A 16,386-nucleotide genomic window follows, 5' to 3' on the forward strand; every position below is an offset into this window, starting at 1 on the left:
AAACAATGATTAATTCCGTCTTGTTCATGAAAAGTTGGCAGAACAAGCCAGTAGATGCTGCTAATACGTGGATTAGTCATGGTCAACCCGATTTACTCTTTATTCCTTCCGAGGCCCTTTTCCCCTCTTTGTACTGGGGGAGCTCGGAGGTGAAAGTAAGCCAGGCCAGGACAGACTGTTACAGACTGGTTTCTCACACAGATAAGGAGTGGCACAAATGGATTAAAATCAGCCATGTCAGCAATATAATTCTACTAATAAATTATTTTCACACTTCGGAGGACTGTTAGTTGACAAATTTCTGGGTAAGAGGTAAGTATGGACAAGGGTTAGGCTTGCTGCAAGGGACAGACATGCACAGTTACTCAAAGGATCCTTTTAGTCATTTGGGCTCAGTAAAAACCCATTGTTACTTATTCCACAAATGAAGGAACTAAGAGTTATTGCTGCAGAGAATACGACAAAGTAAATATATAATAACCCTAACACGAGGAAACCTGCAGATGCTGGAATTTCAAGCAACACACATAAAAATTGCTGTGAACGCAGCGGGCCAGGCAGCATCTCTAGGAAGCCTATAGATACCTATAGATGCTGCCTGGCCTGCTGCGTTCACCAGCAATTTTTATGTATATAATAACCTTAAGTGTAAAACGGAGAGCAATTGGTATAACTGCAGCTCAAGGTGAAAAAATGGGATGCTGGTGAATGTGTCGCCTGGGATCTCGGGAGCTTCATTCTAGTGGAATGAAGCTCCCGAGATGTTAATGAAGAGCAGGAGATTGTTGCACTCCCCTGTTAGTCCCCGTTAGGGTGACAGAGTGTTTAGTGTTACACTATTACAGCACCACTGCCTGTTAGCAGTTTGTAAATTCTCCCGAGGACCGTGTAGGTTTCCTCTGGGTGCTCAGGTTTCCTCCCACAGTCCAAAGACTGTGTTAGTAGGTTAGTCAGTCACATGGATGTAATTAGGTGCTGTAGGCTTGGTGGACTGGATGGGCCTGTTACTGTGCTGTATTGCTAAATAAATATTTTTAAAAACCCAGAAACGTAACCGGAAATGGCAAGCCCATTTTAGTGCAACAGAATTTTAAATGTGAGAAAAGACTTAACTAAAAAAATTCTTTGACATTAAGTCTTTACTTTTACAGGTGTGAAGTCCGATTATAGTTGGAGGTTTAAAAATGCTGTAATTTTTTTTTGTGCTGGGTATTTATTTCTCTGTCTCCCAGCTCTTTACATTACCCAACTCAGAATGATTTGCTTAACATTTTAGTGCATGTGCATAGCATGTTCGAGATGTTATACCTACAGCAATGAAGTCTCAAAAAATTAAATGGTCTGAGCTAGGCTCAGATCGGCTGAGTACTTGGATTGTGTTTTAATTTTAAAAAACTCAAAAAAAGACTTTTCCTCCTAACTCAATCCAATGAACAAGTCAAGTTGTGATAGTGGCTGCCATCTGCTGTTGGATTTGTGGCATTCCACTAGTAAAATTACACCAGGTCAGGCAAATGAGGTCAATGAAAAAAGTCAGAGAAAATATCACAGGTATGGGAAGGCAAAGAAGAGGAAGGCTGCTTTTCGTTTATAGGACTTGTAACTGTACATTAGGAAGGTGGTAGACCTTCCAAAAAGTTCACTCCAGAGTTGTAACATCAGTAGTAACAGGCATGCAAAAGCAGGAATGCAATGGTCTGATCCACAATGTATAGAGAAAGCAAGACAAATTGAGATAGGAAACAAAGCCTTATAGAAAATGATCATATACAACAAGGTTCATAGCTGGGGGAGGTTGTGGGGATAATCTCCCATGGCCTGTTAAATGCTCTCAATGGAGTGCATCTCAAATAGTCTCTGACAACCAAGTCCTGACCTTCATGTGTGGCTTAGCTATTAAACCTGGCAGAACCAGGACTAAGCTGGGTTACTGGTGCCTTAAAAGCAGTTGCTTCAGGCAGATGGGCTTGTCAGCTGTGGCTGGCAGCTCATCTAGAAGAAGGAAAACTCTGATCTCAAACCTCCACTGCCTTGCAGCCATGGGGAAGGTCTCGGGAGTAAACCCTGAGGAAAAATCCTGTGCTGGAGTCCCTAAGGCAGTTCAAAGCTGACTGGCAACCCTTGTGACACCCCTGGTGCCAAACTGTATTGGTCTCTGCCATTCCTCTGGATTCATCAGCTGCGTGGAATGGTGGGGGGTGGGGGGGAGCCTACTACATGGGCAAAAGCTTGCTCTCCATATTGTACTGCTCTGATTTACATACCACGTAGACAGCTCAGACACAATATCCATGGTCAACCCCAACCAACAGAGGGCCTTCTATTCTACATAGAGAATAAACCTGCTGTCTGTCAAAAAAGCAGCCAGAATGTTATGAGATCTCAGGAGCTGGTAGTTTTCATTCCTTCTATTTCAAGGAAGAAGGTGAGTCCACTTTAAATGTTTTCTCCTGCATCTTCCAAAGCTCTCTGGCTATGGCAATTATTGCTTTAGGTGAGAAAATTGTGCATGACATTCAGTGAACTAAGAAAGGTGAGCACTGTAAATGTAGACCAGTTGGTCTCAAATTACTAGTGTCAACTACTGAGGGTACGAATCGTCATGGGAGTCCTGAGGTGGATAGGCCAAATCCCATGAGTCTCCGAAGAGGGGAGAAAAATAACAGAATGGAGACAGTCTATGAATATTTTTATAGAAACTTACAAAAGGCTTTTTATAGGACTGTCTTCAAGACTATGAACTAAAATTTTAGCAGAATTGAAGGCAAATTGGTAAATTGGTTTATTACTGTCGCATGTACCAAGGTACCACAAAAACCATATCTTGCATACCGTCTGCATAGAACATTCGTTGCAATGGTAAATGTTGCCCTGTTAAGAGTGGCTGTGACATAGAGATACTGGTCATCAAGTTGGCAGGATGCGACCTGTGGTATTCTGCAAAAATCTTTTAGGCTGTGTTACTAATGAGCAGCTCAGAGGAAAGCCAGATATGCATGTTTACCAGTACCTCAAGCTTAAGCAGCATTACAAACAGACTGAATGAAAAGATTAGATTAACAGACAAAAGAAATGAACTATGGCAAACAGATCCAAAAGAATGATAAAGACTAGAAAGAGTGGAGTATACGAATCCTTACTTTATCAAGTCCACAGAAGCATGAGCAAAAATGTAAAGATACACAAATACTTATAAGAACCAGAACACAAGGCATCAGAAAATGCTGCAATTATACAAATCCCTCTTAATCTAAATCTCAACCACTCAGTAAAGACTACTCAGAAAGGATATACTGACCTTGGATGAAATGCAGTATAGTTCAAAAGTATAAATTCTAAGGGGAGACTATAGAACCAGGGTAGTAAATTCTGGAATTTGACAGGTTAACAAATAGTTTCTAACAAACTGATAGAGTAGTAGAAGAGAAATACCTCCACTGGAAGTGGAATCTCATTGGGGCTACAGACTAAAATTAAAGAGCTAGGACTCTTATTAAGGTTCAAAAACACTTCTAAGCTTAAAGACGGAGACTGGAATCCTTTCCCGCAAAGGCAACTGGTAGCAGGTTAATTGACAATTTTAAATCTCACATTTACAGATTTTTCAAAATCAAAGTTATCAAAGGGTGCAGAGGTTAGGCTCATATATGGACTTCAGTCATAGGTCATCTATATCATCACTGAATGGCACAATATTCTTGCGAAGCTGAATGACTCACGTGTTTCTAAGATCCTCAGTAACAACGGAGGGAATTTCCTCAGAAACACAACTAAATCTACCTACCTCTTCTCCATCCTCAAAGTCAAAGGGAGCAAATGAGGGAAGTCAGTATCAAGTTAGCAGGTTTTCGTGGCTCTGAATATAATGGGACCTCCGTTTTTGAGATATATGTCAATGATTGGATGAAAGATGGGTGGATTAGCAAGTTTGTGGATGACACGAAGATTGGTGGAGTTATGGATAATGTTTGTATTATGGACTATCAAAGAATGCTGTAGAATATAGATCAGTTATGGATATGGGTGGCGAAGAAGAAATGTAGTTTAATCAAAGCAAGAGTGAGGTGTTGCACAGTGAGAGGTCAAACTAAAGGAGAAAGAATAGATAGACTCCCTCAATAGCACTGAATTTCAGGGGGACCTTGGGGTTCAGTTCCATTGATCACTGAAAGGGCTGTGCAAGTGGTTAAGGTGATAACGAAGGCAAAGGGCATGTTTACCTTCATTGCTAGGACTCAAGTGTAAAAGTTAGGAAGTTATGCTGCAGCCATATAAAACTCAGGCCACACGGAGTATTGTGTGTAGTTCTGGTTGCTGCCATTATGGGAAGGATGTGAAGACTGTGGAGAGGGTACAGAAGAGATTTACCAGGATGCTGCCTGGATTAGTGTGTGTGAGCAATAAGGAGAGATTGGACAAACTTAGGTTCTTCTCCCTAGAACATTGAAGGCTGAGAAGAGATATGATAGAAGTTTATAAAATTATGAGAGGTGTAGATAGGGAGACAATCAGAATCTTTTCTTCAAGGTAGAAATGGCAAATGCTAGAGGACATACTCTTAATGTTAGAAGGGTGGGAAGTTTAAAGACGACACGAGTGACAAGTATTTTTCACACAAATTGGTAGATACCTGGAACGGTTCACCAGGGGAAAAGTGGAATCAAGCAGTTTGGTCGATTTTAAGGGTCTTTTAGACAGACACATGAATATGAAGGGAATGGGGGAGATGCATGATAGACAGGAGCAGAACAATTAGTATAAATTAGCTTATTGGCACAACATTTGTGGGCTGGTTGGCCTGTCCAGTGCCATACTGTTTGAGGTAACTCTCAAGATTCTGCAGTGGATGGACAGATTAGATGCTGAGTGAATTCCTTTTGTGGTAGTACAGAATTAGGGGTTATTGTCCCAGAATGAGGAGACAACCTTTGGAGGTGTGGAAGAAATTCTTGAACCAGTGGAAGATGAATATTTGGAATTCTCTGAACCTGAGAACTGTAGAAGCTCAATCACTAAGCAGGTTCAAGGAAAAACAAGTTTTTCGTGTATTGGGGATCAACAAGTCATGGGCACAGACAGGAAAGTAAAATTGGAAGCAGGATCTATTTAATATGAACTCATTGAACAGTGTAGCAAGCTCAGACAAATACTTGGCTGCTCCTGCTCCAATATCAATCCAGGTCCCTAATATTCTTTATTTAAATAATTATGCAAGAATGTTTTTTGTTTTCATTTGTAATTTTGATTATTTTTCAGATTTTTTAAAATTATGTTTTAACAGTTTCAGAAAGTTTCTGAGAAACATGTGACACCATTCCCAGTAGTTTGACAGCATTAGCAAGTTTGGAACACCAGATTCAGTGACCCCCAAAGTTTACTCTCTTGTATCACTCTGGTTTCCCAACCTATATGGCACTTTGTCACAACGGCTGCATCTCCAGGCCTGCTGCACCTGTGCCGACATTTCCCTCCAAACTCAAGCCAATGCAGAGCCATCAAATTCTTTGTCAGTGAACCCCTCAGGTTACCTGTAAAATACTCACCAACTCTTCCTTCCCATATGCACCTCACCATTTTGCCTGCAGAACCCTAAGTTGCAAATCCTCTGCTATCTGGAGATTTTCAAGGGAGACTCGTTCCATTAGGATAGATACAAGAAATTTCCAGTTGCATAGAATGAGATTCTAAAATGTACACTCTGGTGGTCCACCCTTTGTACTACTGTTTTGTTTCTTGAACTAATTGACACTGATCTTGCTTACCGGAGTTTGGAAGCAACAGAAGATCTGTGTAAGGTACGGGTGGTTTTTGGCCAGTGACAAGATCCGCTTCTCAGTCATTGTGCACTCCACGTCATCATCCTGAAGAATCATGTCCTTCTTCAGTATTTTCACAGCATACACATCTTCTGTCCCTTTGAACTCTGCCAGCATTACCTGGGGGGCAGAGAGCAGGTTATGGAATAACCCAGAACAAAGATGCAAGTGTATCAGTTCCCTTGAAGTTCAAAATCAGGTAAGATGTTTCCATTCTGATATAGCGCTGCCATTTTAGAACCATGGGTTGGAAAGATCAGTACTTTCAATCTAAGCAAACCCTCTATTTTTGACAAATGGTCTATTTAGATGCATAGAAAGGCAGCTTCAATCAAAAAGTTTTAAACTTTAGCCTGGTCTTGCAGTTGACCCATTCCACATAAATGGTCTTTTTCCAAGATCAGTTATTGGAATACTCATTATCGTTTTCCCTTAAAGGGATAAAGATAGATTAAGATTAGTTTTGTTACATGTACATCGAAACATACAGTGAACTGTATCATTTGTGTCAAATCAAATCAGCGAGGACTGTACTGGGCAGCCTGCAAGTATCACCTCCACAGCCTGCCCACAACTCAGACACCCCAACCCATACGTCTTTAGAATGTGGAGAGAAACCAGAGAATTCAGAGAAAACCCACGAGGTCACGGGGAGAAAAACTCCTTACAGACAGCAGCAGGAATCAAACCCCCATCTCACGGCTGGCTGCTGTAAGTCTATGGGCTGAACTGCTGCTCTGCTGTGCTGCCCCCTACAGACCAAATGCTGCAGTTCAGCTGTCACCTTGGCTGAAATCACTGGGCCCTCTCATATACCTATCATTGTGAACCCCCATGATGCTTTTGCCACTAAGTTATACTACAGGGTAAATTACTGTAGCCAATTAACCAATAACATGCCACTGGATGTGGGAGGAAACTGGAGCACCCAGTGAAAGTTCACAGATCACAGGAAGAACATGCAATCTCCAGACTAGGAGCATGAAGGATCAGTGAGGCAGCAGCAGGAACTGCTGCACTTCTGCGCCCCTTCAACTCAACTCAATGCCTATTAGGGAGGAGGTTTAACTTCAATACAGCCCAGATCAATAAACAAACCCAAACACCAGGCTTCATCACTTCTGGACTTTTATACTCAAAAGGACTCCATGATACCCAGCTGGGGAAAGCAAAGAGATACATGAAGACTATCTCGGCAGAAAGACTATAAAACTGCACGTGGTTAAATAAATCTCCGTGATTTGCAGTCCTTAGGTATGTACATATTTTCTCTTCCCAGTGCCAAAAGTGACTTCTATTTTAGGAGTTTTACACATCATTCCTGAATGATTGGTGACAGGAGATAGTGTTTGACCTTTCTTAATCCCAGGTTTAAAATATTATTTTGTATAAGGAGAAAAAGGTCAAATTCACTGGGAATCTGCACGCTTCTCTCACATTAGTGCAGGAAAGACATCTGAATTATTTTATGCATAATAGGTCTGCCCATGAATAATGGAGAATCTACATTTAAGGTTGCAGTCTGTCTGTCGTTATCTATCAAACAAAGCTGACAGCAGCTTACTGTGTTGCAGTTTGCTGCACTGCACTATGGGCAATAAAACATATCTCACCTTATGCATTTTTCTTGTTTTTCAATGTAGAGTGTAACTTACCTTCCCAAAGCTGCCTTTGCCTAGAACACTGATGAAGGTGAAATCGTCGATGCTTAGTTTGCGTTGCACTTGCTGGCTTTCCTTGTCGTTGCCATCAGGTGTGTCACCCGGGGCCTGGTTGTCCTTGTGGTTTTTATGACTCTGCCTCTTTTTCAAGTAAAAGAACGTGAAGAAAATTAATGCAGGATTCAGGAATGTAACAGTTAACACCAGCTAATAAATAACCTGTTTATTGTAACAACTGTTCAGAATTTCTCAAGTAGCACACACAAAAAGCTGGAGGAACTCAGTGGGTCAGGGGTCAGACAACATCTATAGAGGAAAATGAAGTGTCACGTTTTGGGCTGAGACCGTCCATTAGGACTGGAAAGGGAAGGTGCAGAAACCAGAATAAGAAGGTGGGGAGAAGGGAATAAGTACAAGCTGGCAGATGACAGGTGTGACTGGGTGAGGGGGAAGATGAGTGGATGGGTGAGAGGGGGTGGTGATATCAGAAACTGGGAGGCGATTCATTTTGCATGTGTAGTCCCTGATTTCCAGCATCTCCAGAATCTCTTGTGCCCAGAAATTCTCTGTGTGATGCAAGGTTTTTATACACAACACTAACAAATATTTTCATTTCAGAGTAACTGCAATTAGAAAGAAAGCACGGCATCACATCTACTCTTTAGAAGTCTGTGAAGATTTGGCATGACTTCTAAAACTTTGACAAACTTCAATAGATGTGTGGTGGATAGTATATTGACTGGCTACATAAAAGCCTGGTTTGGAAACACCAAGCCCTTGAACGGAAAATCCTACAAAAAGTAGTGGATACAGCCTGGTCCGTCACGGGTAAGGGCCTCCCCATCATTGAGTACATCAACATGAAACACTGTCGCAGGAAATCAGCATCCATCATAAGAGACACCCACCACCCAGGGTGTGTTCTTTTCTCGCCGCTGCCTTCAGGAAAAGGGTACAGGAGCCCCAGGACTCACACCACCAGTTTCAGGAGCAGTTACTAGCCCACAACCACCAGGCTCTTGAACCAAAGAGGATAACTTCACTCAACTTCACTTGCTTCATCACTGAACTGCTCCCGTAAGCTATGGACACGCTATCTCATGTTCTCAATATACATTGCTTGCTTGCTTGTTTGTTTATTTATTGTTTCATTTTTTTCTTTCTCTTTCTATTTGCACAGCACAGTTTTTTGTCTTCTGCACACTGGTTGTCCGCCTTGTTCGTGTGGTCTTTCATTGATCTTTCATTTTTGGTTATTGTATTTATTGAGTACACCCGCAAGACAATGAATCTCAGGGCTTTAGTACAGGGGGAAAATTGACAGTTTGATTGCAACTGCTGTAATCCGAGTCAGAATCAAGTTCAATGTCACTGACATTTGTCATGAAATTTGTTGCTTTGAGGCAGCAGAACAGTGCAATACATAAAATACTTTAATTAACAATAATATATATAATTGAATAAGTAGTGAAAAAAGTGAGGTAGTGTTCATGGAAGAGTTCATTGTCCATTCAGAAATCTGATGGCGGAGGGACGAAACTGTTCCTGAAACATTTGAGTGTGATTCTTCAGGCTCCTGTACTTTCCCTCTGACAGAAGTAATAAAAAGTGAGAAGGGAATGGGTGATGGGGATCCTTCATGAAGGATGCCGCCTTTTCTAAGGCATGACTTTTTGAAGAGGTCCTTGGAAAGCCCACCATCAATAGTGAATAGACAATAGACAATAGACAGTAGGTGCAGGAGTAGGCCATTCGGCCCTTTGAGCCAGCACCGCCATTCACTGTGATCATGGCTGATCATCCACAATCCGTACCCCGTTCTTGCCTTCTCCCCATATCCCTTGACTCCGCTATCTTTAAGAGCTCTATCTAACTCTTTCTTGAAAGCATCCAGAGAATTGGCCTCCACTGCCTTCTGAGGCAGAGTATTCCACAGATCCACAACTCTCTGGGTGAAAAAGTTTTTCCTCAACTCCGTTCTAAATGGCCTATCCCTTATTCTCAAATTGTGGGTTCTGGTTCTGGACTCCCCCAACATCAGGAACATGATTCCGGCCTCTAGCACGTCCAATCCCTTAATAATCTTACATGTTTCAATCAGATCCCCACTCATCCTTCTAAATTCCAGTGTATACAGGCCCAGTCGCTCCAATCTTTCAACGTATGACAGTCCCGCCATACCGGGAATTAACCTCATGCATCTCCGCTGCACTCCCTCAATAGCAAGAATATCCTTCCTCAAATTTGGGGACTAAAACTGTATGCAATACTCCAGGTGTGGTCTCACCAGAGCCCTGTACAACTGCAGAAGGACCTCTTTGCTCCCATACTCAACTCCCCTTGTTATGAAGGCCAGCATGCCGTTAGCTTTCTTCACTGCCTGTGAGGAAACTGGAGGTCTGAATACCACAGCAGATGGGATTGTCAAACTCAATAGGGTTTTACCCTAGCTGTCAGATTAGTGTCGTTGGGAAAATAATGTAACTCAACAAAGATTGCATCAGGACAAACGTATTAAAGTTTTCTCTATCCTGAGCCTGCCACTTATGCAATCACGAAAAAGGCAAGTCAGAAGCTATAATTCACTAGGAGTGTGAGGAGATCTGGCTTGTCACCAAAGACTCTAGAAATCTTCTACAAATGTACCGTGGAGATCATTGGGACTGGCTGCATCACTACTTGTCATGGAGATTCCAATGCACAGCATCTAAAGAGGCTACAGAGGCCGTAGACTCAGCCGACTCCATCAAAGGCCACTCGCCATCGAGGACATCTTCAGAAAGTGGTACCTCAAGAAAGCAGCCTCCATCATTAAGGATTTTTACCATCTGTGATATGCCCTCTTATTAATACCATTGGGGAAGAGGTATAGGAGCCTGAAGATACACACACTCAACATTTTAGGAATAGCTTCTTCCCCTCCGCCATCAGATCTTTGATGAATCTAAGAACACTACCTCACTATTCCTCTTTTACACTATGTCTGTGTATATCTATTTATTTATTACAAGCAATAGTAATTTGTCAGTCATATGTCAGCAATAATAAATCTAATTCTGGTTCTGAACAAGGGATTGGCTAGGAAAACATGGTTCAACTTGGCCTGAATGGTGCTCGATTGATGATCTGATCAGAAGTTGTTGTGGGATTTCCTTGGTGAGTGCAATGCAAGCTTTCATTGGACAGACAGGCATACTTAGGAGGGAAAGGAGGAAAGAGTTCATCTCCAAGTGTGTTGCGATAGTTTTGATATCCTCTAACTCAGAGATACGTAGAAGGAGTCACTGAACTTATTCAAGGCAGAGCCAAACAATTAAACTACAAGGGAGTTAAGGAATTTGGAAAGAGCAGGAAAAGTTATTAAAGTCAAGACTGCTTCTATCATGATCTTACGAAATGACAGACCAATGTTGAGCACTAATTGTCCTGCTCCAATTACTTACATAAGTGATGATGTACACAGAATAACTATAGTTTTCTTACTGACTCAGGAGAATTTAATACTAGAGGAGCAATATTTGTCAGGAATGGAAATTAGAATTAAAGTGGTTTAAGAAATACATTTATGTATTTTCAATGCCCGTTATCAACGGGCTAAAGCTTCCCAATTAAAATGTTAAGTGGGTTATTAAACTATATGAATTTCATCGAGTCAAAGGAAAATACAGCACAGAAGCAGGAGCTTCAGTCCATCTAGTCTGTGCTGAACCATTTAAACTGCCTAGACAATTCAACAGTAGTATCCACAGCTAATAGACTAATTTAATGGAGAAGGTAAATGACAAATGGAATTTAGTCCAAAGAAGTATAATGGACTCGCTTTGGAAAAGATAAAAGATACAAGAGAATACATGATGAATGATAAAAGAGTATGCATAATAAATGGGAGGAAGCAGGACAGGTGACAAAGGAGATCTTGGTATATATGTCCACAGATCCATGGGTCAGAGAGAAAAGTAAGAAAACTATATAGGATAATGCCATTTGTTGATCATGACACAAACTATAAAGGCACAAGATCATAAAATTAGGTTATGACAACGTAGACTAGTTAGTCCACAACTATTAAGAACACCAGTCAATGTCTAGAGGACCATGCACTGTTTTGGCCACCACACTGCAAGAGAGATAGATTAGACTGGAGAGGTTACACTGAAATTTACAAGGGAACTTCTTGGGCTGACAAATTTTGGGCAAAGAGGAGTGACTGCTGAAATGAATCATTTGCTGTAGGATAGATGCAGATGAGGGGGATAATTACCGAGGAGCTCGTCGAGGAATAAACAGGAAGCACCTATTTCCTTTAGCAGAGAGATCGAGAATCAAAAAGACTTTGACGATAATTAGTGGAAAGATGGGTTCCAGAAGTACTGAAACCAACTGGGCTATGAAAGACAAGTTGACAAGTAGGATTTGGTGAATTAGTTCTCTTTTCATCACTATGGACTCAATGAGACAATGTGTTATATATTCCCATGATTGTACGAATCTATCTTCACCCCACTCCACTGCTGAGGAGAAACTTTCTGCGCACAGTTACTGCCGCCATGTGGGAAACACTCCAGCAAGCCCACAGTGTCGGCCATTAACGGATGCTGGTGCAAACAGCTTGACCGATTCTGAAACGTTCCCTTACCGTCTGCCTCCTCTTCAGAGTAGCTATGCTGCCCGCACTGAGTCCCATTTCTGCCAGCTTCCTGGCGAGCTCCACAGAGTTCACTCCACAGCTGGGGGCCACGTTGTTCTCACAGCGAATGTGAATGTTCATTTTGCAAACTGTCAAAAGAAGAAAAAGTGATTCAGCGTCCAGTGGCACACACATCTTAACCAGTGCTGTCAGCAACCTGAGACCGCCAAATGCAAGTAAAACGCCCCTGTGGAATTCTACACACCTGGCACATCATGCAGCACATTCACTTTGAATTCCTGTTGGTAGTGTACGCAGTGAACAACACACCCTCTGACTCGCTGCATAAAAGGTATCAGCACAGCAGCCGAGGAACCTTACCCTGACAAAGCATCCATTAAGCCAATTAAAAAGACCACACTTTGCTCAGCATCTTTACTGACGGGTTGGAGTGAGGGGGCAAATGACAAGATTTCTGGTATTTATGCAGTATTTTTCTTTGTTTCCATGCAATGGAGTTCTGAGATTTTGATTTTTATAACAGACTCAGCTTCTTGCAGTGACTCAGTAACTATGACGATATAACAGAAGATAAACACAAGAGATTCTGCAGATGCTAGAAGTCCAAAGCAACACACACACAAAATGCTGAAGACCAGGCAACACCTATGGAGGGGAATGAACAGTCGATGTTTTGGGCCGAGACTCTTCATCAGGACAGATGTGTGCGGCAGTCACCAGCTCTCATCGCTCTGCTCATCAGAAGGGGGAGAAAAGCCAGAATAAGAAGGCAGGGACGAAGCACCTCCCTCCTCCATCCACCCACTGTCCCCCTCAACTGGCTTCACCTATCACCTGCCAGTTTGTGTTCCTTCCCCTGTCCCACCTGATGAAGTGTCTTGGCCTGAGATGCTGATTGTTTATTCTCTCTATAGACGCTGGCTAACCAAAGCGATTGAATACCTGTTGGATTTGTGGAATGTAACTATGTGAAAAAAAGATGAGGGAAGTCAGATTAATGCTGCCTAAATAAATGCTCTTTTGAGCAGCATCACCTGACTAACATAGCATGAAGCCCATCGAACCTGCTTCCCCTCTAATGCCCATCAGAACGTGGAGGCACGCCCTCAGGTGTATGGTGTGTTGAACCAATGACTGTGTAGCAAATGTTCAGCACTGCATTGTTTATATATTCTGACAGGGGTGTGCGCTTGTGGTAATAGAAAATATTTGCTGCTGCCTTCACCTTCATCGGCCATGGAAGTCAAGGGATCCAAAGGCCTAACATTTCCTCATGTACTAACCATCAATAAACAAAGCTGGCTTTTCCTCAATTAGCCTTCTGATTAAGAGAAGAGAAGCTATTAGTCAGTTGCATTTGCTCTTGTGCATTTACAAAGCATTGTCTAAAAAGTACAGTAAAGAAACTATTCAGTGTGATTTTAGTGGATATCCTTGGCCTGTTTAGACATTACTGTGGTCAAGATATTTGTCTCACCTAATCCTAAACACGAATCACACAATATCCTGCCAGCACATCTGCTCCATCCGCCAAAAACTAAACTTCCCAAGGTGGCCAAACATTTCAATTCTGATTCCAGTTCCCCGTCCATGGCCTCCTCTTGTGCCACAATGAGGTCACCCTCGGGGTGGAAGAGGAACACCTTATATTCCATCTGGGTACCCTCCAACCTGACAATATGAATATTGATTTCTCCTTCTGGTAAAAATATTTTTTCCTCCCTCTCCCCTCTTCTTCTATTCCCCACTCTGGCCTCTTACCTCTTCTCACCTTCCCATCATTTCACCTGGGTCTCCTCCACCTTCCCTTTCTCCCATGCCTACTCTCCTCTCCTATCAGATTTCTTCCTCTCCAGCCCTTTAACTTTCCCTCCCACCTAGCTTCACCTATCACCTTCTAGAGAATCCTCTTTCCCCTCCCTCCCCATCTTTTCATTCTGAAGAAGGGTCTCAGCCTGAAATGTTGACTGTTTGTTCATTTCTGTGGATACTGCCTGACCTGCTGAGTTCCTCCAGCATTTTGTGTGTGTTGCTTTGGATTTCCAGCATCTGCAGAAACTCTTGTGTTTATGATTTGCTACATTTCTGCAGTTTCCAGTCTCCAGTCTCATTACCCCGTCACCCTCCACAGCACACTTGGTATTCCATGTGTGTGACAGTCACTGGCTCTCATTGTTGTACTCATCCCCAAACACAAGGAGAGTGCATCATGAAGGCCTTCCGCCCACCCCTCTGATTGCTCTCTGCACTAACTCTGCTAAGTTTCCTTTCCCCCAGGAGCTGAAGGAGAGGAGCCCATTACCTTTACACTGTTTCCCTTGTCCCATTAGCCCATAGAGCAGAGAGCCACAATGGTCACAGAAAGTTGGCTTCTTGTAGTTGTGGACGTGGAACTGGTGACGCACATTGATGCTGAATCTTTGTTCACATACCTGCTGAGTAGAATCATCAATTAGCTAAGAAAGACATATGCAGACATAAACAAAGACAGAATCATTCCCTTCTGGTGCTGTTTGTAACTCATGATGTTATTATTTCTCTCAGTTTCCTTACCTTCGAAAGAGCTAACCTTCTAACCATTGGAATCACTCATCTGTGGCTGGAAGTCTCCACCACAGACAAGAAACAGGCAACATATTGCTGGCTACCATTTCACACTATCTATCAGCGTGCCCGCAGGAAAAGCCCTTGGTTTCTTGGTCTTCTCTAGCTTACTTACAAATTAGAGCACTGAATAAGTCTGTTCCTCCCCAATCGGCCTCTTCAATCATCTTAAACATGGCTACTCAAATGAGGAGAAAAGTCAGACAAGAGTTTTGTTCAGCAGTGACAAGGGTCCCACAATTGCAAACACAGGCCCTGTATATACCAGGAGTCTGTAAACAATGCTCTGGGAACTCAGTAAACGGAAGGGTTTAGATATGGATTTTCCTATCTTCTGCCACCAGAGGGCACTTTTGCTTTATATATCAGACTGTTCCAGTGGCCGGCAAACTGGAAGCCAAACCATGGAGTAAGCAGAGCAATGATTGAGGATCAGAAAACCGTCAGCTACTCAACCAAAAATAAAGCCGTGACTCCTGTAAAGAATCCAGTTTGTCAAATGTAATTTTTGATGGGGAGAAAATTAGTTTGGTGTGGATTCCTATCTGGTACAGAACATCTGGAACAGCTGCATTGTGTAGCTTGGCAGGCAGCGTATTTTTAGCTTTCAAATATTACAGGCCATGAATTAAACATGCCGTCAGTTACAGGGGTCCATTCTTTCAATGCTCATTGACATGTTAGATTGAAATCTGTGTCTGCCTTCTCCACACAGGCAATTCATTAAGTTCAAAGCTGTCTGTGCTGGTCTCCCAAGATTGTGACTAAGTAATTTTACACAGGAACACAAATCAATGGGTGAAGCTAACTCCTGGACACATCAGGGAGAAAGACCTGTCTGTACAGCCCATCACTCCACATATCTTCGCATCCCAGAGAAACATCCCTTTCTGATGCACCTTTAATCATCTCAAAGTTTGTGATGGATATTCGCGTCCTGAGCCAGTTGGGCTCCGCTTGTTTTTGTTAAGTTTAGCTTTCTAAACACAACAGCTGCCATTTGTAAAGATAGAACAGTTGTAAATTAAACTTTCAACTATATTCTTTATTTAGCTTTTGGTCGTAAATGGGAGCCAGACTTCAATTCTTAAAATGTAAATGAAAAGTAGTAGTGAGTTTGAAAACATATCTTTACAACAAGCACTCTTTATAGCAGACTTGTTGGTTCATAGCACCTGTCTAAATGCTGAAGAGGTGCAGTATACAACAATGGGTTATTTAATTTGGCTTGTTTCAACCAGACAAAGTTGGCTAAGTTGCTTAGTCAAAGGAAGCTTGCAGACCAGATGAAGACAATCACTTACACATCAATAACTGTTCTATTGACAAATTGGAATATTTATGTACTCAGGGAAGTTAGCTACATAGTATTAATTATGGGTACCTAGATCTGTACCTCCAAGAAGCTTTTAGACTGGAGTGCTTTCAGGAATAAAAAGGTTAACATATGAGAAGCGTTTGATGGCCTCGGGCTTGTACTTGCTGGAGTTTAAAAGAATGAGCAGGTATTTCCTTGAAGCCAATAGAATATTAAAATGCCTATATATAGAGTGGATGTGGATAGGATGTTTCCAGTAATGGGTGAGTTTAAGACTAGAGGGTGCAGCTGCAGAATAGAGGGACGTCCATTTAGAACTGAGATGAGGAGGAATTTCTT

The 16,386-nt window shown here is 42.1% G+C and overlaps 1 protein-coding gene across 2 annotated transcripts in view; it reads right to left on the bottom strand.

Moving 5' to 3' along the window:
* Positions 1–16,386, bottom strand: part of prkcha (protein kinase C, eta, a) — a 255,443-nt gene that overhangs the window by 94,653 nt on the left and 144,404 nt on the right. Inside the window, exons 6-9 of one of the 2 annotated variants that reach the window (XM_063046465.1) lie at positions 14,428–14,560; positions 12,114–12,253; positions 7,472–7,618; positions 5,763–5,936 (exon numbers count right to left, since the gene is read on the bottom strand). In XM_063046465.1, the coding sequence (XP_062902535.1) occupies positions 5,763–5,936; positions 7,472–7,618; positions 12,114–12,253; positions 14,428–14,560 (594 nt within the window). The remainder of the gene's footprint in view (positions 1–5,762; positions 5,937–7,471; positions 7,619–12,113; positions 12,254–14,427; positions 14,561–16,386) is intronic. The other variant, XM_063046475.1, reaches the window with a different exon arrangement.

Source organism: Mobula hypostoma, chromosome 1 (genome assembly GCF_963921235.1).
Source record: "Mobula hypostoma chromosome 1, sMobHyp1.1, whole genome shotgun sequence".
Lineage (NCBI taxonomy): Eukaryota > Metazoa > Chordata > Chondrichthyes > Myliobatiformes > Myliobatidae > Mobula > Mobula hypostoma.